The sequence below is a fragment of the Gadus morhua genome, chromosome 5, assembly GCF_902167405.1.
Source record: "Gadus morhua chromosome 5, gadMor3.0, whole genome shotgun sequence".
Lineage (NCBI taxonomy): Eukaryota > Metazoa > Chordata > Actinopteri > Gadiformes > Gadidae > Gadus > Gadus morhua.
In genome coordinates this window covers 18,561,864-18,589,676 of record NC_044052.1, presented here as the reverse complement: position 1 = coordinate 18,589,676, position 27,813 = coordinate 18,561,864, and the positions used below count along the sequence as shown (strand labels likewise).

At 48.9% G+C, this 27,813-nt stretch overlaps 1 protein-coding gene and 1 long non-coding RNA gene across 3 annotated transcripts in view; one reads left to right on the top strand and one right to left on the bottom strand.

Annotated features, from left to right (window-relative positions):
- The window catches only part of vps39 (VPS39 subunit of HOPS complex), a 30,011-nt gene extending 8,183 nt beyond the window's left edge, over positions 1 to 21,828 (top strand). Inside the window, exons 11-24 of one of the 2 annotated variants that reach the window (XM_030356846.1) lie at positions 211 to 337; positions 1,104 to 1,246; positions 1,434 to 1,574; positions 2,034 to 2,175; positions 4,460 to 4,546; positions 6,286 to 6,359; positions 8,364 to 8,580; positions 10,351 to 10,479; positions 10,766 to 10,868; positions 11,358 to 11,403; positions 12,450 to 12,599; positions 16,139 to 16,273; positions 19,043 to 19,134; positions 19,782 to 21,828. In XM_030356846.1, the coding sequence (XP_030212706.1) occupies positions 211 to 337; positions 1,104 to 1,246; positions 1,434 to 1,574; positions 2,034 to 2,175; positions 4,460 to 4,546; positions 6,286 to 6,359; positions 8,364 to 8,580; positions 10,351 to 10,479; positions 10,766 to 10,868; positions 11,358 to 11,403; positions 12,450 to 12,599; positions 16,139 to 16,273; positions 19,043 to 19,134; positions 19,782 to 19,863 (1,668 nt within the window). In that variant the 3' untranslated portion in view covers positions 19,864 to 21,828. Of the gene's footprint in view, positions 1 to 207; positions 338 to 1,103; positions 1,247 to 1,433; positions 1,575 to 2,033; positions 2,176 to 4,459; positions 4,547 to 6,285; positions 6,360 to 8,363; positions 8,581 to 10,350; positions 10,480 to 10,765; positions 10,869 to 11,357; positions 11,404 to 12,449; positions 12,600 to 16,138; positions 16,274 to 19,042; positions 19,135 to 19,781 lie in introns of both variants that reach the window. The other variant, XM_030356845.1, reaches the window with a different exon arrangement.
- A 418-nt stretch (positions 21,829 to 22,246) lies between these two features.
- On the bottom strand, positions 22,247 to 23,146 carry LOC115544104 (uncharacterized). Its single transcript, XR_003976806.1, has 2 exons — positions 22,634 to 23,146; positions 22,247 to 22,485 (listed from the first exon to the last, which is right to left on the bottom strand). It is a non-coding gene; the product is annotated as an uncharacterized LOC115544104 (long non-coding RNA).
- Between the last annotated feature and the right edge of the window lie 4,667 nt (positions 23,147 to 27,813).

Here is a 27,813-nt window from a genome sequence, read left to right as displayed (position 1 = left end):
ACTAGGAGGAGCCGTGGAATCGACCTAGCAACCTTCAGGCTACCAGCCAACCCCGCTCCACCTCCTGAGCCACATGGCGCCCATACACAGTCCCTGCACGCATGATGACACCTCCGTCAGTAGGGGGCGCTGTACCCCAAACTTAACGTTCTGAATGTTTCTCCCCATCCTCCTTTTGATAATGTGAGTATTTCTGCTCCTGATCAGAAGATGAAGGACGACTCTGACGGAGATAAGAAGCAGCAGATCCACCACATCCAGAACCTGTACGCCTTCAACCTGTTCTGCCAGAAGAGGTTTGACGACTCCATGCAGGTGTTCGCAAAGCTGGGCACAGGTACGGTTGCCAGCCCTGGGCGCTGATGGTGTGTGTGGGGGGGGGGGGGGGGGTCTGGAAGATGGGGAATGGGGATTTACAGACACGGTTTTCATTAGAGGAACCAAACACTGGGCTTGAGTTGCGTAATCAAAACCCATATTTGGTCCAACACAGGCTTTTTATACTCTGTTTGTCGGCCTAGTTGGCCCCAACTAGGCCTAAATGGACTGCAGCCTTCATCGTTTGGTGCACTCCTTCAAGTGGAGAATATTCCAATAATATGATGCTGGCTCTTAAAGTTTTTTTATGGGAATACGGAAATGTCGGAAAAAATAAATCCTTCTGCTGAATTATCATGCAATCATGGTTCCCGTGCTAAACTATGATCCTGTCCTAGAATATGCTATTCTTATCTTGACTTAAGTATCTAAAATATGAATTATGGGGGGGTCACAGGGGGTACTAGACTGGGTCCCCCCAGCCTGTTCTGCAGGCGGTTTGAAGTCGCCCTGCCCTCAGATACGCTTTCGCGGGAGCCAATCACCAAGCTGGCTTTTCCCCTCTGGCGTGCTATAGGCTGGTGTAACACAATGACGACAGAAACGCGACGGCAAGCAGCCGGTTGCGTACACACAGAGTCCTTTGAACTAGGCCCGCTGATCACCCCTCTTGTGCTGAAGAAAATGACAGCAGCCTCCCCAGACCAACGTGCAATCTAGGATTGAGCTTGGTCTGGGGACAGCCAGGCTAAGGGGGTGCATGACTCCGCCGTGTCCCCCCCCAGACCCAACCCACGTCATCGGGCTGTACCCCGACCTGCTCCCCTCGGACTACCGCAAGCAGCTACACTACCCAAACCCCCTGCCCACGCTGTCAGGGGCGGAGCTGGAGAAGGCCCACCTCGCCCTCATCGACTACCTCACACAGGTGGAGTGTGTGTGTGTGTGTGTGTGTGTGTGTGTGTGTGTGTGTGTGTGGTAACGTGTGATGGTGCAGGTCCCCCACACACATAGTTCATCGTGTGTTCATAGATGGAGTTAAAATGTTGTAGTTAGTAGCTGTAGCAGGATGGGTTTTATTTATGTGTGTGTGTGTGTGTGTGTGTCGGGAGCAGAAGCGCAGCCACCTGGTGAAGCAGCTGAACGACTCGGACCCGTCCACCCCCTCCCCGCTCATGGAGGGTACCCCCACCATCAAGAGCCGCAAGAAGCTCCTGCAGATCATAGACACCACCCTGCTGAAGTGCTACCTCCACGTGAGACCTCCGTCACCCTCGGCCGCCCAAGTTACCTCCTATGCCCTTCCCCTCTCCTTACCTCCTTCTCTCCACCTCGGCATCTCAACTCCTCTCTTCATCTCATAATCTCACCGACGTCTCCTCTCCTCCTCTTCTCATCTTTTCGCTTCTGCTCCTGTCCTCCTTCCCTCATCTTCTCTCCTCCCCTATTCTCCTCTTCATACCTCCTCTCCTCTCACTTCTCCTCCTCTCCTCTCTTCTCGCCCTCACTTCTCCTGTTCTTCTCCTCTCGCACTAACTTCTCCTAATTTCCTCATCTCCTCCTCTCATCTCCTATCCTCCTCTATTCCTGTCGCCCCCTCCTCCTCCTCTCCCCCTCACGTCTCCTCCTCTCCGTCTCTCCTCTCTTATCCTCTCCTCTCTTCTCCTCCCCCCCTCACGTCTCCTCCTCTCCCCTGGTCCTCCCTCCCCCTACAGACCAACGTGGCCCTGGTGTCTCCCCTGCTGCGTCTGGAGAACAACCACTGTCACATCGAGGAGAGCGAGTACATCCTGAAGAAGGCCCACAAGTACAGCGAGCTCATCATACTCTACGAGAAGAAAGGGCTGCACCGGAAAGGTGAGCTGGTGCCCGGCTGACCCTGTAGCAGTGTCCACGCCGCACCCCACCTGGGTGGCTTTCACTGGGCTCCTCCATCCTCTTTCACTGGGCTCCTCCATCCTCTTTCACTGGGCTCCTCCATCCTCTTTCCAGAAGGACGGAGGGTGGTGGCGTTGAAAGCCTGTTAATTGTAAGGTTTGGCAGACATGACGATGGGGTTCAATGCTGCCAGGTAGGAGATCTCCCTGCGAGTAATCCAACTGTAATTACAGTTGGATAAGGCAAGGCAAGGCAAGGCAACTTTATTTATATAGCACTTTTCATACACAAGACAGACTCAAAGTGCTTCACATATAAACATTGTCATACAATAAAATAAAATAATAAGACTGAAATACAAGACTTTCCATTACGTTACTGAACAAGGAAGATAAGTTGTGCTGATGCCAGGGCTTATTATGCCTACCTGGCATAATCATGGCATGTACCTCCATTTTTGGACAGTGGCCAAAGCTATTGCAAATATCATAAAAGTAGATTAATGCCAACTTGTGTGTGAACACTTCTTCTACAGTGACCTTACTCAAACCCGTAGGCACGATGACAACCCACCAGGCTTCTGACCCTACAGATGCCTGTCTAGAAGGACATTATTTAGAAGAGAAAAGGCCTTAAAGCGCTTAAAGATTTGGAGACATCGTATTTTCCACATTCTGAAATCGCCGTCATCTGACCTTCTTCTTCTGAATCGAAAGAAAGGAGTGTTGGATGGATATTATATTTCTTCGCATTTCACAAAAAACTGAATATTTTGTTGCTAGATAAGAAAACGGGTTTAATGTAAAATATTTACCCGATTCGTCATCATTGTAGGCAGCGGTACGCTGTAAACTTCAACTAGTACGTTCTAAACTGCCTTAACAGGCTCTCTAGTGAGGTCTTCTATTTGAATCTGCGCACACGCTCACGTCTGCCTTCCTAAAACAATGACAACTGGGTCGGCTGGTTATGAGAAGTCGTCCCATAATCACAATAATAGTCCGCCTCATTAACACCCATGAGCTCTAGACTCTAACGAGTCCTTGGATTTTTGATACGGCGAAAAAACGACGCTTAGGAGAAGGAAGAAGGATTTAGAGAGGGCTTGGATGGAAAGGTTGTATAAGTCACTAAACACCGCAGCAGCCTGCCAGATGAGAGGACACGCTGAGCTGATGCTGGGCCGTCGCAGCTTGCCATCACCGTCAGTCATCGGGGATAAACACAGCAACAACAGAACGACCCATCTGGAGACGATTCCTCTTCCAAGGAGTTCGTTTCAACTTTAGGTTGTGACGACAGCGGCCTCATGGCGTTGGCTGGCCTTATGGCGTTGGCTGGCCTGATGGCTTTGGCTGGCCTGATGACGTTCGCTAGCCCGACGCCAGGGCTGTGTCACTCCCCAGTGTCTTTCCCCTCCGTACGTCCCCCAGTTTGGACGCGAGGCCTGTCATGGTAGAAATGTTGTGGGTTCCAACCCCGATCTCCGCGGTCTACCTGTCGGCATCCCCTTGAGCCAGAGGCCCGTCACCCTGTCTGCGGTTGATCCGCAGGCGCTACATGAGGGAACAGTAGATACGTTATCGTGGTAAAACTGATTTGTGACGATGCTAAAGTAAATCAGCATTTCGGAAAACTACTTCTATAGACATGCATCATGGGGTGTATTTTTATTGTTGTTGTTGCGGTGTTGTATAGTTAATGATATTCATTCAAACTTAGTTTCCCTGTCCTGATTATATTTTATGGTTTGTTTATTTCATTTGCATGTTATTTTATCATCAAGCCATAAGCCGCGCTGTGTCAAACAACCCTCCTTAGAGGTGGAGGGGTCGTGGTGTGTGTGTTGTGGCTGTCCCGGCGGGGTAAACATTGGATTCTAATCAAGCCTGCAGCTATTTGATGTGATGGTGTTAGTGTCTCTCGCCCTCTCTCTCTCCCTCTCGCACTCTCTCTCTCTCTCCCGTCGCTCTCTTTTGGTGCAAATTCAAAACAGCTGTTCGCGGTCTCGAATTAAAATCACACATTGCTGTTATCCAATTCCTGTGGACAATTACAATTCAGAGAGATTTATTCACCGCCAGTCCGTCCAAGTAATAACTCCTGGATCATTTCAATCCATTCATCTCTCAATCCTTCTAATGCTCTTTTGTTTTTTGGTTTGTCTTCTCCTCTCTGTCTATCTATATCTCTGTTTCTATCTCTCTCTTTCTCTTTCTCTTCTCTTCTCTTCTTCTCCCCCCCCCCCCCTGGGTGACCCTAGCCCTCCAGGTGCTGTTGGACCAGTCCACCAAGGCTAACTCCCCCCTGAAGGGCCACGAGCGGACCGTGCAGTACCTCCAGAGACTGGGTAGGCAGCCGCAGCATTAGCCCTATGCTAAGATTATATACCAAACAGCATTAGCCCTGTGCTAAGATTATATACCAAACGGCATTAGCCCTGTGCTAAGATTATATACCAAACAGCATTAGCCCTGTGCTAAGATTATATACCAAACGGCATTAGCCCTATGCTAAGATTATATACCAAACGGCATTAGCCCTATGCCAAGATTATATACCAAACAGCAAGAGCACTTTGCTTAGATAATCTGAACAGCGTTATCGCTATGCTAAAATGATGAAATCAGCCATGAAAATAGCATTGGGGCTATTTTAAGATGATAAAAACAGCGTTTGCTAAATGCTCAGAAAGTCTCCCAACCATGCATCCAATAATAAGAGTATGAATCCGTGTCAGCTCTATGCTAAGACTAGAAAACCCTTCTCCCATAAAAGGTCTCCATGATACTCGCTCTAGCCAGGTAATGAGAAAAGACGCCTGTGTTCTTTCTAACGGGGGGGAGGATAAGAACTGTCTGGCACCTTGAAAGCTCTAGACCCCGGGGTGAGACAGGCGAAGGAGGGAGGGAGGGAGGGAGGGAAGGAAGGTATGGGGGAGAGCGTATGAGTGAGTGGCCTTTATGTACTTTTCCATGGCCGCGTTCCACCGAAACCTTGTGAATTGTTAATAGGTAGAGCTCATAGGTGCGTCACCCCCTCATACCACTACGCCCTGGTATGGGTCCGTACTCCTGTGGTCCTTGGCTGCAGGTCTTTCCATCTCTCAGACCACTTTTCTGCCCATCCTCCCTTTCACAATGAAAGGGGTTTTATTGCCAGGTAACTTTAGCACATGCTCAGACTTTCTTTCTGGTGTGTTGGTGCAGTAAAGTATGCAGTAGCTCAGGAGGTAGAGCGGGTGGGCTGGCAACCTCAAAGTTGCTAGTTCGGTCCCCGGTTCCTCCCAGCTCCATGACTGTCGAGGTGTCCCTGAGCACGGCAACTAACCCTAACTGCTCCCGACGAGCTGGCTTTAACTCGCATGGTTGACTCCGCCGTCTGGGTGTGAATGTGTGTATGAATGGGTGAACGTCGGGCAATACTGTAAAGCACTTTGGATAAAAGCGCCGTATAAATGCAGTCCATTTGCCAGTAAACTGCAAGAATATAAGAAATAAAGATGTGCGAGTGTGCATTCACGCATATTCGGGTAATGCTCTCCTCGGCTCGACCAAACATCTTGGAGGTCGTTTTCTCTGCAGTATCCCCGTCGATACACCGCTCTGATCCACTCCCCCCAGCCCTGCGAGGGCACTTCAGGGGAGGTGAGAGGGAGGCGAGTGAGGGGTTTTAAAAGGCTGCCTCTCCCTTAGTCTCCAGAACGACCACTGCAGTCGTCTTTACAGCCCAGAGCGGCAGGGAGGGGCGGACAAACGACTGTAGTTTGCAGGTCATTTCGTTTATGGTTTTGTGATGGGGTTGGACTTCTCCGGTCTTACAAAAGTTTCATTGTACTTTTTGGAGGCTAAATCGCTAAATCTGAAATAAAGTGAAATAGAATAGACTAGGCAGAATAGGAGAAATGCATCATTATAGGCTAGCCCTCTGAGGATGCGTTTGCTATACAGTATACATATGTAAACCATTTACGTATGAATGTAGTGTATACATGTGTATATTAAGTGTACTATAACACATTCAAATACCATACCACCAGGTTCTCTGCTGTAAAAGATGTGTGTTTCTGTTCCTTACTTCTTCCCGCAGGAGTGGAGAACTTGGGCATGATCTTCGAGTTCGCCCCGTGGGTGCTGAAGATTTGTCCCGAGGACGGGCTGAAGGTGAGGGGATGGCGACGGTTACCACGGCAACCGCCTCCTCGAGCGGAGCCTGTTGAACTCCTTGTCGCCACGCGTCCTATCTCTTCGCTATTAGAAGCCCTCCTTGTGCTTTAAATGATTCATGCGTGGACGTGCTAGGCGCTGACAGCCTGTCACCGTGACGACCAGACCCCCCCACACCCCCCCGCCCTGTGTAACATGAAGCCGCCTTGTCATAACAACAAAGAGCGCTTCACACTCGATGAGGCCGGCTCAGGTTCGCTGTGATTAAGGTGCACAACAGAAACCGGTGTACGTTGAGGTCCCGACGATGGGGGACACGAACCTGATGCACAGCCTCATTGTAGAAAGCATTTTCTGTTTTCATTTTTTAAATTCGTTTTTTATTGAGTTTTCGTACATTGTACATTAATAATAATAATAATAAATTAAATTTATATAGCGCTTAATATGGTACTCTAAGACGCTTTACATATTGGCCTATCAAAACTATGTAAGACAGACTAGGAATAAAAGAAAAACAGACGTTAAACATGAAGAATAAGGTGGGAGTTAGGTGGGGAAGGCTAGTTTGAAAAGGTATGTTTTGAGGGCAGATTTGAAAGAAGAGAGGGTTGGAGAGACTTTGATGTGGGAGGGGAGTGAATTCCAAAGGGTGGGGGCAGCAACTGAGAAGGCCCGATCACCCCAAGTCCGTCGCTCAGTCCATGGAACTTGTAGCAGGTTGGCAGAATTGGACCTGAGGAATCGGGAGGGGGCGTAGTGATGGAGGAGGTCGGCAAGGTAGGGGGGGGCTAGGCTGTTTTTATTAAATAAAAACGATTAGGCCAAAATAAGTAATAAAATCGGAAAATAAATAATATAAAGATTTGCAAAAAATACAAAAAACTGCGTGGTTCAAATTTACAGTTTTACACTCTCAGCACCCAGCTCGCATCTTGCAGAAATATATTATATATATTATTAAGTAATATATAAGTAATGTCGCCACATATTTTTCAGCCCTGTCATTGATGCCTTTTCTGTTTTCCTAAACGTTACATTTGACATAGATTGATGAGGCGCCAGGTTTGGAATGGAAGCTGTACGGACAATGTAGTTGTTGGCATCTCTGACCACAGCTGAATGTAATTTTCTTGATTAGATCCTAATGCGCCACTCATCTCCAAAGAGGCTTGAGTACTTTCTAAATGAGCCTTGACAGATCTTTAGTAACTCTTATTAATTTTAAGATTGGTACCTGACATGACCTTTAACCCACAGGGTTTGTACAAGGTCACAAAAGTCAACTTTGCATGTTAAAATCCTGACCTTCCCTGTTCGTTCCAGCGTTGCCGTTTTCACTACATTTTGATGGCTGGCTGTTTGATAGTTTTTTTTTACTTGCATTTAGTTATTTGCGTTTTTCCATTACGCTGAGCTCAGCAATTGTTCCGGCAATTTCCCCAGGGATCATTTAAGAAATCTGAATCTGAACAGACGACGATTGCACAAACTCAAAAACCCTTTTTCCCTCTTCCCTCCTCCTCTCCTGCCCTCCCTCCCTCCCTCTCCTCCTCCTCCTTTTCTCTTCTCCTCCTTCTCTTTTCTCCTCCCTCCTTCCCGCCCTCCCTTCTTCTCCCCCCTCGCTCTCTCCCCTCCTCGTCCTTACCCCGCTCTTCTCCTCCACTCTCTCTCCTCCTTCTCCTTCCCTCCCTCTTTTCCTTCTCTCTCTCCTCCTCTCCTTCCCCCCCTGTCTTCTTCCTCCTCCTTTCCTTTTCTCCTCCTCTTCTCCTCTACCTCTCTCCTAATCTTCTCTCTCTCTCTCTCTCTCTCTCTCTCTCTCTCTCTCTCTCTCTCTCTCTCTCTCTCTCTCTCTCTCTCTCTCTCTCTCTCTCTCTCTCTCTCTCTCTCTCTCTCTCTCTCTCTCTCTCTCTCTCTCTCTCTCTCTCTCTCTCTCTCTCTCTCTCTCTCTCTTTTCTCCTCCTTCCCTCCCTCTTTTCCCCCTCACCCTCCCCCCCTCAGATCTTCACGGAGGACCTGACGGAGGTGGAGTCGCTCCCCCGGGACCGTGTGCTGAGCTTCCTGCGGGAGGGCTTCAGGGAGCTGGCCGCCCCCTACCTGGAGCACATCATCCACGTGTGGGAAGACCCGCGGCCCGACTTCCACAACGTGCTCGTCCAGCTCTACCTGGAGCGCGTGCAGGGCCTCATGAAGCAGTACCTCAACTCCCTGCCCGAGGGTGAGCCTCAACCAACCACCAGTCATTCATCCGTTCATTCATTCACTCATTTGTTCGTTCTTTCGTTCGTAGCAGTACATCAACTCCCTGCCAGAGGATGAGAGTTAAAGACCCACGATCATGCTTACATTAATTCATTCATTCATCTATCCAACCATCCATTCATGATTCCCTACCTCAAATCCCTGCCAGAGGGTGAGAGTTAACGACACAGCGGTCAGGCTTACATTCATTCATACGTTCAATCATTCGTTCATTCTTTCAGTGCACCCTTCATGAAGCAGAACCTCCACTGCCTGCCAGAAAGTGCGAGACCCTGCTGTGGCCTAGTTAAAGACCCAAGATCATGCTTTCATTCATTCGTTTATCATTCATTCATTCAGCATTACACCCATTCATGAAGCAGTGCCTCAGCTCCCTGCCATAGGGTAAGAGAGTTAAAGACCGACGATCATGAGTACATTCATTCGTTAAATCATTCAGCAATCCGTTAATTCAGCCAGCAGTTCATATTTAATTTACCACTACTATGATAATTACTATGATAATTCCCCCCACAACCCATACAATTGGCATAAAGAGATGTTTCTAGAAGCTATAATTGGGTCAGTAACCCTCATCTCCGGATCGAATCATCCCAGGCCATTCTCCTAGAGGCTGTCGGTTCCCATGGTTTCCTCCCCGCCCTCGTCTTCCTCCCTGGGAGCGGGAGAAGCCAAATTCATCAGCGACGGCTGAGGTCATCTGAGCCCTGGAGCATATTCATTACCTCCCGACGCATGGATCTCCCCCAGAGCAGCCCGACAAACCCGCTGACTCCCCCGAATGATTGGGCCTGATCCCGGCGGCATTATTTATACTCCCTGTTTTCGTGGAGATTTAGTGATTACGTCGCCACATATGGAGCGGCTTTTCTCTGACGTCGTCATCCCAGAGTTGTCTCTCTCCCTGCCTCTCTCTTTGAGCTCGGCTAGTACAGTCTGTCCTGGCCGGGAGTCACATGGTCTGGCTGTCTCTCCGTCAGGGGGGTCAGTGACCTAGGCCCAGGACGTGGGCGGGGCCAATGATCTGTGCGTGGGCGGGGGCTGGGGTCAGTGACATGGGTGTGGGCGGGGCCAGGGACCTGGGCATGGGCGGGGCCAGTGACCTGGGCGTGGGCGGGGCCAGTGACCTGGGCGTGGTCAGTAACCTGGTTCCTGGGCGTGGTCAGTGACCTTGGCGTGGGCGGGGCCAATGACCTGGGAGTGGGCGGGGCCAATGACTTGGGAGTGGGCGGGGTCAGTGACCTGGTCCCATGGTGTGGGCGGGGCCAATGACCTGGGAGTGGGCGGGGCCAATGACTTGGGAGTGGGCGGGGTCAGTGACCTGGTCCCATGGTGTGGGCGGGGTCTCTGACCTGGTCCCATGGTGTGGGCGGGGTCTCTGACCTGGTCCCATGGTGTGGGCGGGGTCAGTGACCTGCTTCCATGGTGTGGGCGGGATCATGTGAATTGGACCTCGTAGGTGCATCAGCATCGATCACACGGCGACCGTTGAGCCCTGCCAGGGTAAAACACACGGCTCTTTGGTTATTTAGTGGCTTGTGGGTTTTATATTGTTCCTGCCGTGACATAAATCCACCAGCTCCGCCGGCTCCATTTAATTTAGTTTCCTTTAGTGCATTTAAGTTTAAAAAGAAGCCACTCCCTGGCAATTGTCTGTTCAAGTTTATTTAGTGTGTGTGTGTGTGTGTGTGTGTGTGTGTGTGTGTGTGTGTGTGTGTGTGTGCAGGTGTGAGCGCCGTGGCTGCAGGTAAGGAGGAGGGGGACCTGGGAGAGTTCCGGTCCAAGCTGCTGGACTTCCTGGACATGTCCTCCAGCTACGAACCCGCCAGACTCATCAGTGACTTCCCCTTCGACGGTAAGGAGCCTCTCTCCTCCTCCTCGTCATCAAGCTACTACACCTGGGGGGCGGGGGGGGGGGGGGGGGGGGGGGGGGAGGAGGGGAGAGAGTCCGGGTCCAGTCTATTATGTTCGCTCTGGATAGTAGTGACTGCCTGATGTCTACGAAGTGAACTCTGAGTTATAATAGAAGACTTGGCTTGCTATCTGTTTTGAATCTCTCTCTCTGTCACTCTCACACTCTCACTCTCACTCTCACTCTCACTCTCACTCTCACTCTCACTGTCTCTGTCTCTGTCTCTCAGGCCTGTTGGAGGAGCGAGCTCTGCTGCTGGGCCGCATGGGGAAACACGAGCAGGCGCTCTTCATCTACGTTCACGTGCTGAAGGACACGCGCATGGCAGAGGAGTAAGGAGAGCTCACCACCACGGTTCATACTGGGATTCCAACTCAAACCACCACGGTTCATACTGGGATTCCAACTCAAACCACCACGGTTCATACTGGGATTCCAACTCAAACCACCACGGTTCATACTGGGATTCCAACTCAAACCACCACGGTTCATACTGGGATTCCAACTCAAACCACCGTGTTTCATACTGGGGTTCTAACTGAAACCACCAGCTATGCCTCATATGTCGATTTACAGATGATTTATTATGGCAGACGGCCTACATTTTAGGAGTTGGGGCCTTGGTTCATATAGTGGCATTGGTACGAGAAATGTGACAAAATGGAGTACAGAATATGAAATGACAGTATTGATTTTACATCTTTACAATTATTATTTATACTGAAAAATATTGTTTTAGTGGCTGAACCATAATTGAAGTTAATTTCAGTTGTAATTTGTTTGTATTTGCTTGACTTAAAGTCTCTCTCTGCTCTCTTTAGATACTGCCACGGGCATTACGACGACCTAACAGAAGGAAACAAAGATGTAAGTACTTTGGATAACTATAACAACTGCAATAACTAACTGCAAACTCAGTGTGTCGGCAATAAAGGGCCCGTTACCAGCTGTGGTCGCTGCATACATAAAACATCTCTTGCAGAATTCTTGCGGGGGAATTACTCAATCAAATGACCTCATTCTTGTTCCGAAACCTTTTTGGATTTACACTTGCCAGCCGTCATTAAGACAAGTATAATGTATTGATCCCCGAGGGGAAGCTCAGGAATGGCTTGTTCAAAACACGGCTCATTGTCACCAAGGCAACCCCACTCTTGAGGGCGGATTACGGCTCCACGTCGAACCGCAACGCAAGGACCACGCAGACGCTTTGACGCAGTCGTTGACCCGTTTTGGTTCTGCGTCGGGTTTTAGCGAGCGAAAGCAACAGCGAAAGCACTGTGGCCGTCTGAAAGGACGTAAAGGGTCCGTGAACTCCCTTGCGTTGCGTCGACGTGGTACCATTATCAACCCTTTAACATGATGGAATCGTAGACCGTATGAAACGCTTGACGCAGACCACACTTAAAGATCTCCTATTATACTACTTTTCTGTTCTTAATTTCTTATTAATGACTCCTAGAGAGCAACCTGACACGAATCACAGCACAAAAAACTATGTCGATCTTCGGGAAACTCTTCCTCTCATCTGGGTGCTTTCAGCATTCTCTGTCCACACTCGGCTTCGTCCTTCTCCGCCCCCCCTCCTGCCAAACCCACTCCGTTGTGATTGGTTACCTTCCGGAAGAGCATGTCGCAGCATTACCATACATGGAAAATCCGGATTGTTCTACGTAGATAAATCCCGGAAATTTGAACAAGTGAATGGTGACCGGCGTCCCTGTGTTTAGCGCTCTGACGGTCAGCAGGGAATACGTCTAATTGCATGTACGACATTATTTGACAATTTAGTATGGTTAAACATGACTATAAATCAATATAACAACATTTATTGGTCATAAAATTTGAAAAAGCATAATAGGTGCTCTTTAAGCGAAGAGTTAAGCGTGCGACGTGACCCCCTCCATCTGCAGGTGTACCTATCCCTGCTGAGGATGTACCTCTCCCCCCCGGACGTCCACTGCCTGGGGCCCATCAAGATGGAGCTGGCGGAGCCGCAGGCCAACCTCCAGGCGGCCCTGCAGGTCCTGGAGCTCCACCACAGCAAGCTCAACACCACCAAGGTAAGCTAATGCTAGTGCTAACCCTAAAGCTGATGCTACACACGGCTCCACCACAGCCAGCTGAACACCACCAAGGTACGCTACGGTTAATGCTAACCCTAAAGCTAATGCTAACCTTATAGCTAATGCTCAACACGGCTGCACCACAGCAAGCTCAACACCACCAAGGTACGCTACGGTTAATGCTAACCCTAAAGCTAATGCTAACCTTATGGCTAATGCTCAACACGGCTCCACCACAGCCAGCTCAACACCACCAAGGTACGCTACGGTTAATGCTAACCCTAAAGCTAATGCTAACCTTATAGCTAATGCTCAACACGGCTGCACCACAGCAAGCTCAACACCACTAAGGTACGCTACGGCTAGTGCTAACCCTAAAGCTAATGCATAACACGGCTCCACCACAGCAAGCCGAACACCACAGAGGTACGCTAACGCTAGTGCTAATCCTAAAGCTAATGCTAAACACAAATCCACCATAGCAAGCTCAGCACCATCAAAGTACATTACTGCTAGTGCTGACCCTAAAGCTATGGATAAACACGGGTCAACCACAGCAAGCTCATCACAGCGCCAATGCTATTGCTAATGCTAATGCTAAACACGGTTCTTCCATTGCAAATTCAAAACCCAGGTAGGCTACAGCTTAAGCAAAGTATTGCTAAAGATAATGCCTTACTTGTATCCCCGACCGCTACCAGCAATGTGCACTATTCCTAATTCTAAAGCTAAAGTCGCTCATGCTCAACACAGCTGCCGCCACCAACCTCCAGGTCTCGACTGTGCCTGTAGCCTAATTTGCATTATATTTGCATATATTTAAATGATTGGGTGGGAATATTTTCTTTGCGAGGACTTTCCAGCGTGATGAGAAAGACCTTCCCGGCAAATGGAGTAATTATTCTTGTTTGGAAAAAAATAATGGGTGACAACTCAAATATTTGTATTATAATACCGCCGTTGGTGATTATTTATCTCTCGTTCGACGTTTTGGTTGATGAGAATGTGTTTAACTGGCAGATTCAATTGAATCATGCCGGTTTCTGTTTGTGGTTGTGTTGGGGCGAGGCAGCCATGAAACGATGACTCAGATGTATAAAAACGGGCTTGGCTCTGAAGCCCGCCGGGTTTTGGGCTACAGACCTGGCGGGAGGACCTCAGTGGAAACATCAGGGGGTCTGGACTCCGGCCACGCCCGGTCTAAGATTAGAGCGTCCTCCTCCGGCCACGAGACTCAACCGCACACACACCACACACAACTTCCTGCTGGTTCTCCAAGCAGACAGACCCAGGGCGGTCAGACCTGTGTGTGAGGTTCTGTCTGCGTTCCCATGGTTACCACCTCATCCTACGGTCAGCTGTGGAACATCCCAACACACACACACACACACACACACACACACACACACACACACACACACACACACACACACACACACACACACACACACACACACACACACACACACACACACACCGTCGCCCGGGATACAGACTCAATCCCAACGGGCGGGTTGGACTAGCGTGGAGAACGGAAGAACTGAACGTACTCGTTAATCGCTAGGACAACAGAAGCTCCCACACAGAGATGGACCCACCCCACTGGATCACGGTAAACACCGGTCCACCCAAAGTGGGCTTACCTGCCTGGCTTCCTGTTTGGCTTTGAAGCACCTTCCCCCTGAAGACAGCTGTGCTTACCTGCACCAGACACGCCCTCCCCTCTCTCTGTCTGTCTGGCCGTTGGTCTGTCTCTGTGTGTTTCCAGCGGAGCAGGATCTAGTGTGGAAGGTGTCAATGATCTGTGTCAGAGAGCACAGACGTTTCAAATTAAAAGCCCCCCCCCCAACCCCCTCTCTCTCTCTCCCTCCCTCTGTAGGAGAGTGGAGGTTTATTGCTGTGGCTTTGCTTGGATAGCTCTCCGGCTCTCCTCCCCTCTCCTCCCAACAGCACCTCGTTGAGTTTTAGCGTCCCTGTGCTTTGGTTTTCCCTGGCTGCGCTCCCAGTGCCGGCCGGGCCGACCGAACGCTCCCAGAGGAGCGTGTGGAAGACTGTCTGTGAGGGCCCGGAGACTGCTCGGTGTGTGTGTGCCAGTCGCACGCCCGCCATATAATACACCACATATATGTGGTGGATTAGCCTTCGTTAGGCAGCGTCAAGCTAGCTAGTTGCGCCGAAATGAACGCTAAATGGGTTAAGCTACCTAGTTGGTTCATTAGCGATTGTCGAGCTAGTTTGTTATCGTGGGACTATATCAGCCTTTTAGACTTAAATGCCATCAGGGTTTAGCTAGTTAGCTTGAAGAAACTAGAAATGTCACCTTTTCGATTTTACCACAACCCATTTTAGAACTACTTTACTCTCTATGGCTGGATTCGGGCGTGTTCAGGCATCATTTTCTGGTTTTCTCGTACTGTAGTCGCATACGGCCTGAACCCTTCCGCCCCATTTAAGCCGAATCTTCCTAATCTTGTGTAAAGTGTTCTCAAATCCCCATCGGACGGTCCTTATCCCACCTCCAGCACCATCAGGAAGTGGCTGGGCCCAAACGGCCAAGGACATGAGCTGGAGAGACTGAGGAGGAGCCAGGGTACAGAGCTGGTCGACAGGGTTCAGAAAGGGAGGCAACATCCCGACATAGACCGAAGACTGACCGCAGGGCGGTGACACTTGCTAAAGAAAACAATGTCTCCCCGTTTCCCTCATGAAACCGAGCCCACCGTTTACTATCCAGCAGATGCTTTTAGCCAAAGAGTCTCGTGAATTTTATTTTAGATGCATGTCATTAAAGAGCCGGTATTGGCCCTCAATATGACATCTTCATCCATGAAGGTGGACTGCGGACATCGGGGAGTCAAACACACTCAGCACTACATCTAGGGCCTTTAGCAGACGCTTTTATCCAAAGCGACATACAAAAAGTAAATTTGTCAGAAGAAAGAGAAACAATGATATATCGCTGTCGGTACAGTAAGAATGTTCATAGAACCAAGTGCCAAGCACCAACAATCGTTAGGTTAACCCATTCCCCGTACACAACAAAGAGTCCCGTACACAACAATCTTTCTTTTTAAACGTTTCATAGAAAGTGCAGAACAGCTTTATACAAATCTATACATTATTTTAGATTTGGACATTTTCTTTTTGACCATTCAGGCGCAAATTCAAAGTTCTCAGTTACTAAGTGTTTTTGGGAGAGACATACTAGTAACTATTTCATGTTTTCAAACTCAAAAATAGTCGTGATTTCAATATTGACAAATAATCGTGATTATGATTTTCCATAATGGAGCAGCCCTAGGATATAGAGTCTAGGTCAACTCTGATCCACTCGACCACTGGCGTGAATAACCTGGTGGCTTATTGTTCTGTTTCAAAAATGTAGGTTTTTATTTGTCACTTACTCATATGGGATGTGCAGTGAAATGTTTGTGTGACATAAAATAAAATACAATAGAATAAAATAAAACAAATTACAATATAAGTTTTAACAGAAATTAAGAATATTATAGATTATAGAATTGTATTGTTTCCAGGCCATCCACCTGCTGCCGGCCAACACTCAGATCCGGGAGATCCGGGTGTTCCTGGAGAGTGTCCTGGAGGAGAGGGCCCAGAGGAAGCGCTTCGACCAGGTGCTGAAGAGCCTGCTGCAGGCCGAGTTCCTCCGGGTGAGTCCTGGGCAGTGTTGGGAACGTTACTTTAAAAAAGTAATTGGTTATAGTTACTCACTACTTGTTCCAAAAAGTAACTGAATTACTCTATAATAAAAGTAACTAGTTACCAGGGAAAGTAACTATTTGCGTTACAGTAAAAAGATAAAGTTGCTATAGGTCAAAGAATTTGGATTTTTCTGAGCAGTTTTCACTACGCCTTAATGTGTTAAATGGTTGAACTGCCCATCCAAGGCCCTGATATACTTCCAACTGAACTTTAATTTGCTTGGTTGCAAAGGCTGTGGAACATCTGCCGAATACTGCAGAGAATGCCAACGTTTCATCGGATTGCTCCCGACTCACCATTTCTGCTGCTTCATCGTGTGTGTGTGTGTGTGTGTGTGTGTGTGTGTGTGTGTGTGTGTGTGTGTGTGTGTGTGTGTGTGTGTGTGTGTGTGTGTGTGTGTGTGTGTGTGTGTGTGTGTGTGTGTGGCGCGTGTGTGTGTGTGTGTGTGTTTGTGTGGCGCGTGTGTGTGTGTGTGGCGCGTGTGTGTGTGTGTGTGTGGCGCGTGTGTGTGGCGCGTGTCCTGGCTCCGATTGGCTACCATGAAACATGACTCTGCCTTAGCCAATCATAATCGCTTATCTCATTGTTAACCCACCCGGTCTGCTCACTAGCAGTTTGTGTTCGGAGCCAGGGGTGCGTTCAGATTACGCAGTTTATTCAATCAATTCATAGTAACGCACCGCATTCAACGTACAATAACGGTAATGGCGATGTAACGACGGAAACAGTAATTAGTAAGATTACCCCGTTACTGAAAAAATAACGGCGTTACCTAACGCCGCTCTTTAAAGGGCGTTATTACAAACACTGGTCCGGGAGGGGAGGCGGAGGCCTGGGAAGGCAGCGGTCCATCGGAGCTCCAGTTAGTCAAAGTCAGCTTTCTTATCGATTCCAAAACCGGTACAAGACAAATAGAGGAATCGAAATTGCGTTTGTCTCGGCCTCACGGTGCAATAAGTAGAAGGGGATACAATTTGGTAAAATGACGCATGATTATATATATATATATATATATATATATATATATATATATATATATATATATATATATATATATATATATATATATATATATAAAAATAATATTTACAATTAATTATCATAATTTCTCATTAGTGGTCGTCGGTTGGGGTCCACCACTCCAGGGTTGGAGCCAGGTGTACGCTGGGGATTCTGTGGGACGAATTCAACCAATTTTGCATCATCGGTTTAAAACATTGGACCAAAACAATGGTGAAACCCGAATTGGTTGAATGCATCACATCATCCACCATTTAACCAATCATGTTTTCATCATTGGTTTACTTCATCACACGACAATGAAGATCCTGTCATTGGTCGACTGAGGTTCTCACCGTTGTGCCTGTGTGGAGGTTTCCACCAGACTCCCTTCCTTGTTTCCCTCTGAAGAGATGACGTAATTATATTGATCCCTTTAGCGGATTCCCTTCTCCTCTCAGGCAGAACAGGGTGTGGGCCCCATTAAGTCAGTTCTGTTTGTGTATCCCTTAATCACGTTTGGAGTCTCACAGGCCCCAGGATGTACAACACAACACCCCTAACCCCCCATTCCTCTAAAGGCCAAACAAAAGCTCCCTCTGCCCAGAGGGGAGGAACCTTGAGAAGGACCACCGAAGTTGTCAGTGCAACGCTGCCTCTCAATGCTGATGCAGCTGCCAGGCATTTTGCTGAACCGTACTTTGAAGGGCTCATGGTCTTCGTGAACAAAAGCCTTAATCCTGACTATTCCAACGGACACGCAGCCCTGATACTTTAAGGCCTTCTCTGTTTGTACGGACATTGATTATCTCCTCCCTGGAAGGATCTGAAAGTTTGGGAGCCCTGTGGATTCAGAACTACTGCTAAGAAAGTCTGCAATAGGAAGCAGTCCCAAACTATTTGAAAGAAGTAACTTCCAATACTCCTTGGAAGAGGTGATTTGTGGATCAATTTGAATCTTGGGGTCTTCTGTTGCTGGGACTTTCCTCTGTTCCTGGTGGCTGAATGGAAGCCTGTATATCCTCTTCTTGGCAGCCTAATGTGAATCCAGAGTAGCCCTAAAACAAAGAAAATTGTACCTAATTGGTTGTGTGACAATCACAGTGCTTCTTCTGCCCATGGCAGGGAACTCAATCAGCCAATAGCACGGTCCGAGGAGGGTCGGTCGGTTCCGGGTGGTCAGACATCAAGGCAGGGAAACGTCCAGTAAAAGTAATCTATTGACCATGATAATGTCCTTAATGATAGTCATATCAGTCATGAGGGAAAGGCGAAGTGAAAGGAAGCATTCTGCTCCAGTTGCTCTGACAACAGTTGTCATGGTATCCTTTTGTATACTCTGAAAACGGGACAAACCCCCCCCCCCCAATTCTTTTAAAGGGTTTCATGCACTTAAACCAACTCTGAGAGTACTACTTGAGGCTGTTGTTGTTGTTGTGTCTGAATCTTACCCTGGTCTCAACAAAATCTCCTCCTCCTCCTCCTCCTCCTCCTCCTCTGTCATCTTCCTCCTCCTCCTCCTCCTCTGTCATCCTCCTCCTATGTCATCTTCCTCCTCCTCCTCCTCCTCCTCCTCTGTCATCTTCCTCCTCTGTCATCCTCCTCCTCCTCCTCCTCTGTCATCTTCCTCCTCTGTCATCCTCCTCCTCCTCCTCCTCTGTCATCCTCCTCCTATGTCATCTTCCTCCTCCTCTGTCATCCTCCTCCTCCTCCTCCAGGTCCAGGAGGAGCGTATCTTCCACCAGCAGGTGAAGTGTGTCATCACGGAGGAGAAGACCTGTCGCGTGTGCAAGAAGAAGATCGGGAACAGGTAAGGAGCGCCGGGTTCCTCCACTCCTCATTACCCCTCTCATTACCATACAGAGTAGATCAGGGGCTGAATATTAAACGGCCGCAATGAGAACCATTCATTGTCCATAATTTATGCACATTTTGTGTCGCACAAGACCCATTCATTTTCGATAATTGATGCACATTTTGTACATTCTGATCGGTTGAAATCCGACAAATGTGTTTCACGGATCGTGACGGCAATTTGAATGCATGAGAACAGAATTTTCTTTCACAATGCACTTTTACTGCATTTAAATCTTCCGCTTCCTTTTCCAATTGCTTTGTTAATTGTGTGTTATGTAAATCTGTTTGGTAATGTATATCTATTAACTCGCACACAACGTCTAACTTTTTTTTTTTTTTTTTTTTCCACAATTTCTTGTTTTTTTAAACGATTTATGATGACCATATGCTCTGTAAGGTGACCTTGGGTGTCTTGAAAGGCGCCTCTAAATTAAATGTATTATTATTATTATTATTATTATTATCTGTGTGTTATTGTCCATCTGTGTGTGTTAATGTAAATCTGTGTGTTCTCTTTGTGTGTTAAGTCCATTTCTGTGCCAATCTAAATCTGTGTGTGTTAATATGAAGGTGTGTGTTCTTTGTGTGTTTGCTGTGCAGTGCGTTCGCCAGGTACCCCAACGGCGTCGTGGTGCACTACTTCTGCTGCAAGGACCGCTCCGCCTGCCCAACGGACCACTAACCCCCACCCCGGGACCCCCACCCCGGGACCCCCACCCTGGGACCCCCACCCCGGGACCCCCAACCTGGGACCCCCACCCCGGGACCCCCAACCTGGGACCCCCACCCAGGGGGGCTGATGAATAAGGCAGGAGACCCCTCTCACCGTGCGGACCCCACGGCCTTTAGGAGGAGGATGAGGAGGACGAGGAGTCGTGTCTTCATCACCGGAGCCTCGCCGTACAGAAGACACTCTGGCCCCGTCTCCCAAAACTCACTGGATGCTTTTACCCAGAGTGCACCTGGGCGCCCCCGCTTCTTCTCCTCCTGTGTTGTTGTGTTTTATTCACGGTGTCCAGGGGAACTGGGTCATGGTGATGTCATGCTCCCCTGCCCGGAGCCCCGACACCAGACCTTCTCCTGGAGGCACCTAGCACTCTTCCCTCACTCCCTCTCCCTCACTTTCCCCTCACTCTCTCCTCTCTCTCCCCTCACTCTCCCTCCCTCACTCTCCCCTCCCTCCCTCTCCCCTCCCTCTCCCTCACTCTCCCCTCTCCCTCCCACACTCTCCCCTCCCTCTCCCCTCTCTCCCTCTCTCTCCCCTCCCCTCCCTCACTCTCCTCCTGCTCGCGGTTCATCGGGGGTCACTAATGGACTCTCGGTTTGGGTTGTGGTCAAGAGCGGTCTACCACCAACAGGGGGGGAGAGATAGGGGGAGACGAGGAGAGGGCGAGAGAGACTGATATCTGACATTGTCCAGCTGGCCCGTGGCTTCACTCCCCGACCTGATGGAGAGAATGAGACTCTGAGGTAGAGGAGCTGAGTGATGAAGGCCCAAATCCCCTGAGGGGAGGGGGGGTTGCGGACATAATGACGTCATTCTCTCCCTCTCCTCCCCCAGGTCGCTCCTTTCATGTCATGTGTGCTCGTGACTCTTATTATAAAACACAATGAAATGCCTTGTGGGACGGGAGACTGTACTCCGAAACGTAAGTCATCCGTCTGTCTGTCTGTCTCACCTCCTCACTGTTTCTCCGTCTACTCTGCGCGTCAACCAGTCTGTCTGTCCACCAGTCCGTCTGTGTGTCCACCCGTCAGTGTTTCCCCCCAGTCTGTGCATCTCCTAATGCCTCCAGCATGGCTTTGGGTGGCGGCTCTCGACAGCGCTGTGTGTCTGCAGCACGCCTTCCTCCAGTGTTCCTCTGTGCGATCGCGATATATGCACCGCAGTCCGCCCCCCCTGACCCGGAGAGACCACCAAGTCTCCATCCTGGTTTCACGACGGTCGGTCCTCATCAGGCTGGCAGATTAAACCTTCCTCTCGGCGGCTGGTTCTCCTTCCCTCACACCCCCGCAGATTAAAAGACTTAAACGCCCGGAAGACCGGTTATCTGAAGGCTTGAATCACACGCCTGTCCAGTAAAACAATGATGTGTATCAATCTAAAGATCTAATATAGTGACTTTTGAGGGTCATTGTGTTGTTACGCAGACATTGACATCAAAGCCGTAGCGTGACCCAGACGGAGGCTTCAGTTAGTTAGAGCAACAGGAAATGACTTGAGGAATTCTAATTAATGTTCTTTATTTAACGAACGCTCCGAGAACAGCCGGTACGGACGGCTGCTGACTTGCCAGAGGGCACATCGGCAGGGGTGCGAGTCCGACTGCAATCTGACAGGCTGCCTTATCTCCCCGTGATTTGTATGAATTAGCTTGATTTGTAACTCTACGGAGGTCATTTGTGGAGGGGGTGGAGCTAAACCGCCCCCCTGTAATCGAGTAATAGGTTTGCACACGTTCACTGTATGAGACTGTTATCCTTGTTTTTGTACAGTCCCACTGTGTATACTGTACAAAGTGCTGAGCGCCCCGAGGGCAAAGGTCACGAAGAAAACGTTTGCAACGAGCACTTATTAAATGCAGCAGGCGTCCTGTGAGACGCTCTGTGTGTACAGCTTCAACCAATAAACATGCAGCTCCTCTGACCGGCTGTCTGTCCTGCCTAGCACCAGTGGGTGGTCCACTCGATTCAATTCAAATAAATCTTTATTGGCAATGAGAACATTTACAACATTCACATAGCCAAAGCAGATGAACAATAAAGAGATCAAAATGCGAAATACAAAATATATGACTGAATATATGGAAAGTGAATTGAGGGATCTTATAAATTGTTTATGCTATAAAGAATAAATAATAACGATAAATCAAAGATACACTCTGAATACAATACAAAACGCTTTCGTCCAAAGCCATTTGCATTGAGCTTTAGAAAACATCATTGACATTCGTTTTGAGGAAAATCCACGAGGGAAAGAAATTATGGTTATTATAGCGGCCGATGAATGATGGTTAATTGGCGGATCGACGGAACCGGAACAAGAGAGACTCTGTAAAAAGTTGTGTTCTTCTGCTTTATCTTTCGTCCAGAACTTATTTAAGTTTAGCCTGCTCCAATAGTCGACCGCCGGAGCCGCGTTCGCCATCGGAGAGATCAGACGCAACACGGTGACTTGCGTTGCTAATGGTCTCCGCACGTTCAGATGAACCAGAACCGCAGCGCGATGACACTGGCCTGAGTCACAGCCTGGCCGCAGGCTCCTCCACCTCAACCAGCTGCCGGACGGGCACGGCAGGAGATGCTGGAAGAAGAGGTAGAGGAGAGCAGGTTGGGTTCAGAGGGGCCCTCAGAAAAACCAAAACCGCTTACTCGTAAAACATTTACAAAGCAACATTTTTATTATAGTGAAATGGATTCCTCACCAAAACACGTGAAAAAAAACCTCTTACCCTCTCTTCATCTGCACCATAAGTAATGGGCCTGGTTTGTAGTGGCTGTTTTATCAATAAAACACGAAACACTAGGTTACAAGCCTAATGTGTGTTAAGTGTTTATCAATAAAACACAACGTCCGCGGTTGCCAAGGGGACTGCGGTGCTTCAACCCTCGGTGCGCTGTCGAACCGCGGCCGTCTGGCGTCCGCCTGAAGCCTACCTCAGCGGGCAGCGTGAGAGCACGCTTGGCTGATGACTGTTCCAGGAGGCCCACGCTGTGAGGAAAACATATTTGGCTGCCATCACCGCTAGCTCTAGCGACCCATCAAAGGCTACACGAGTCTCGTCGCAAACGCCGGCCTATTTCGGCTCCCGTCGGAGGGGCCCCTCCGGATAGGCCCTATTTAAAAATAAAAACAAAACAAATCGGTTGTTTTTGCCACCATAAGGGTCGTTCCAGTGTGTCAGCCAAATGGGCACACTAAATTATTCACTGTGTGTGTGTGTGTGTGTGTGTGTGTGTGTGTGTGTGTGTGTGTGTGTGTGTGTGTGTGTGTGTGTGTGTGTGTGAGAGAGGGAAATGGTGTCATGCCTTGGAATGGGATGGGGTGTGCTAATGGAAAGATCATGTGTACGCGGTGAAACCAGGAGTTAACCCAGAAGCCCCAAAGATGCTGGGTCAGTCTGAGCCCTCCTCGCGTCTCTACAGCCGCCAGCTTCAGAGACACGGAGAGAGGGGCGTGGCGGCGCAGGTGAAGTCAAGTCACTGTTTATGTCCGCTTGGTTTGATTGCCCCCCCCTCCGCGTTTACTTTACCGCCTCTCGTTCAGTGGAGGTTCCAAACCCGTGCTCGAAGATGTTCACGGTTGGGAGTTAACCGCCGGACACACACACACACACACACACACACACACACACACACACACACACACACACACACACACACACACACACACACACACACACACACACAGCTGACTTTGTTCAGCAGAGAAGCTGGTGAATAAGTCCTCTGTAAGAAGGTGAAATAACATGCGAATTGCACGTGACGTAGGCCTATGCTCAAAGTTGTAGAGAAAGATATAAGTAGACAGACTTAAAGATATCGATTTATATAATATATTTCTTTTAAATATGATATAGGTTTGTTATGTATCTGTGTATCTTTTATTTAATAGCCTATGTATATATTTTTTCTCGTGTATAATTCTGTGGTCTTCAGCGTCTGTAGCATCCCCTCGAGTCGCTGTTGTTGGGCCCCAGGCGCTCGCTGATCGGACCCCCAGGATAACGACGTGTTCGTGAGTCCCGTCGGTACATCACGCAGAGTAATCCTCCAAGCATCCGGATATGAGAAACTAGAAACCCCTATTATTTTCTTCCTTCGATGTTCATTTAGGTCGCTGGGAAACAGACTTTAGTTCAACGTCATTTCTCACAGACTAATAATAATAAAACATGACGTCACCAAGTAGGAAAGTGTGATTTGGAGAGCACGTGAGTCGACCAATCACAGCCCGGCAAGGTGGTGGAATCAATTCCTTAAAGGGGACTTATTATACCACCAGGTGTGAGTGTGATTAGCCTTACAAGCCGTTTCGAAAATCTATCTAATATGACATCACTAGTGGGTGTGTCCACCTAGGTCTGTGCTGGATAGATGAGCAATGTTTACTTCAGTCCACTGGGTAGGCTGGTAGATAGATCTATCCAGCACAGATCTAGGTGGACACACCCACTAGTGATGTCATATTAGGCAGATTTTCGAAACGGCTTGTAAGGCTAATCACACTCACACCTGGTGGTATAATAAGTCCCCTTTAAGAATAGCTTTTCTACATTTTATGCAGCAGTGTAACGAGAGAATACAAATATTGGAAAATACAAGCCTGTTCACCCGGGGTCATTTGGACACACACACACACACACACACACACACACACACACAAACACAAACACAAACACACACACACCACCTCCCTCAAGCTAGGATATGAACTCTGAGAGATTGTTTTCTTCCTCCTCTATCTCGTCCCTGACAGTTTGTGTTGTGTTTGCGCAGGACACACAAACTCACGCCACTCCTATGTACTCACAGGCCCTGGCTTGTGCGCACACACACACACACACACACACACACACACACAGCCCTTCCTTCCCATTGGTCAACGCCTCCTTTATCATCACAGTGGAATTCCATGGAGTTTGTGTTTGCATGTTGTGCAATGGAATCTGAGTGCAGTTGTGTCATCTGTGTGTGTGTTTGTGTGTGGAAATGTCTGGTGTGTGTGTGTTCGTGTGATAGTAATAGCTACATTTGTGTGTCTTAGTAGGCATATGAGTCCAGTCCTGTGCCATTGGAGTGTGTGTGTGATTGTTCAAGTGTGTGTGTGTGTGTGTGTGTGTGTGTGTGTGTTGTGAGGGGCGCGGTGTGAATTAACATTGTGTGTTAGTAGGCCTATGTGGGCTGTCTAGCCATCTGTGTGTCTGAGGAGACACAGGGAAGAGAGATGAGAGAGAGACTTCCATTTGGACCAAACCATAAAATATAACAGGATCACAATAACAGGACATATTGCAATACAAGAATAATGTGATCTATTATTGATTGCCCCGGATTCTCTCTGTACTTCTAAACACATCCAGTGACATTTATGGGGTAGATCCTTTGGTACTTACATGACCAGTACATGGTTAGCCTGGGTTATATTGATCATAATGCGCTGAATGTAACACATGAATGTAAGTCCAGCTGTGCTGTGCTAATACTGTAGTGTAGAGGTTAGCATCTACGGCTAGCTCTAGCAGCTGTGTTGACATGAGAAAAAACAGTGGCTTTTATTTATCTCTCGCTCTCGCTCTCTCTCTAACGGCTTTATTGGCATGAAGAACATAATAGCTACGTTGCCAAAGCAATAAAAGTAAAATAAGTTGCAAATACAAGATAGAAGATAATCCCTGCCGAACCCCAAAGACACACACTGGCCTGAGGCCCAGGAAATAGAGTGTCCCCAGTCTCCAGATGTTCCAGAACTGGTTTCCTCTCCTGACCCGCGGATCTGGTCCCTAATACCCAGAGGGGGGGGGGGGGGGGGGGGGGGGGTGAAGGACAGAAGGACAGTGAGTGGATGTGTGTGTGGAAGAGAGAGACAGAGCAAGAGAAAGAGTGTGTTTGTGTGTGAGAGTAGGCAGTTTTCATGTGTGATTGGGACAGAATGCTAGGACTGTGTGTGTGTGTGTGTGTGTGTGTGTGTGTGTGTGTGTGTGTGTGTGTGTGTGTGTGTGTGTGTGTGTGTGTGTGTGTGTGTGTGTGTGTGTGTGTGTGTGTGTGTGTGTGTGAGACAGAGTGCTAGGAGTGTGCGTATGTGTGTGCATGCCTGTGTATGTGGTGTGTGCGTGTGTATGCGCGCGTGTGTGTGTGTGTGTGTGTGTGCGTGTGTCCCAACTCTTTCCCATCAGCAGTGCCCCCTGCGGTGCCCATCCCCCCTCACTCTTGCCCTCCAGGACCCTGTTGCCCCCTGTCCACTTCCATCAGGGCTCCAACACCAGAACCACCACCACCTCCACCACCACCCAGCCCCACCAACACCTCCTCCACCACCACCTCCTCCACCACCACCACCTGCTCCACCACCACCATCCAACACCACCCCCACCCGCAGCACCTCCTCCACTACCACCACCCCATCCCTCTTCCATCAACACGACCCTCCACCACCTCCATCCAACCCCACCTCACCCACCACCTCCACCACCACCATCCAACCCCACCTCACCCACCACCTCCACCACCACCATCCAACCCCACCTCACCCACCACCATCCAACCCCACCACACCCACCACCATCCAACCCCACCACACCCACCACCACCCAACCCCACCTCACCCACCACCTCCCCCATCATCCCTCCTCCAACACAGACCACCACCCCCACCACCCCCTCCTCCACAATCAACGACCAACACCACCGCCTCCATCAGCCCTCCCAACCCCAACACCACCAGCCCTACCACCACCGTCTCCTCCACCACCACCACCACCACCCCCATCTCTCCCCCAACACACACACGTCGGTAATGTGGGACTTCTTTGTGCTCTTGGCGGCCGTGAGAATAGAACGGGCCCTCAGGGGACAGAACATGTTCAACAAGATCCGTTACAAGAAAAGATTAAAACAAGAAAAGACGAATTGAAAGGATAGAGATAGATTCTCTCTGCTTTGCATGCTTCTTTTCTTGTTTAATTTATTTAAAACAAGAAAACAAATCAAGATATATCCTTGCACTTTCCATATTTAATTTATTTTAAACAAGAAAAGACAACCCTTGTGCGTAAATAGTTTTTTTTTTTCTTTAAAATAAACTATTTACACACACCTGCGCGTCTCTGTATGAGGGCTTTAATCAGGCGCTGTAATCAATTCCAATCATCAAGACATCCAAACACAGAGCTGGCCTGATCCGGACGGATTAGGGATTCCGGGACTTTAAAGGCATCAGGGACCATCTTTTGTTTTTGTTGCCCGGCTGGTTCCCGTTAGCGTATAGCCGTTACGGTTTCACAGCAAGAATAAAACATGAGCAACCGTGATTTTTTTTATTCTTCACTCCGTTTTCTAATCCGATGTGTGTGCTGACATTACCCGGAGCCAGCTGTGTGTGAAACGAAGCAGGGCGAACAAGATGAGCTCATACTTACAGCACGAGTGCTTTTCTTTATGGAGCTGGAAATACAATGAAATAACATAAATTAAATGATTCACGAGTGTGAGGTGGACTGAGTTCGGGGGCGCCTGAGTCCAGCTGCGTTCTGCGCTCGTGGCCTCCACGCACACTCTGATTCTCTCATGTTTGCTCCTGATTTTCTCTTGTAGACTTTGAACTGTTTAACTATTAAAAAGGCCTCGCCGTGAGGTGAGCTCCCTCGGTCTGGAACGAGTCCAGAAGGACGTGGGTCCCAACACCGGCTCTTCCAGGCTCTGGAAACGGGAGGCTCAGACCGTAGCTCATGATTTATTCAACTCAATCGCTTACTCAGTCTGCGGAACACAACCGCTCCTGTTGAAGATCGTCGAACCCGCCCGTTCCTTTGAGCCTCGCGGTAAAGATCAGGGTTCGGCTGAAGCGTCCGATTGCCTGCGGCGCAAAAGCGCGGCTCTTGCGCGGCGGGGGAGGGGGGGGGGGGGGGGGGGG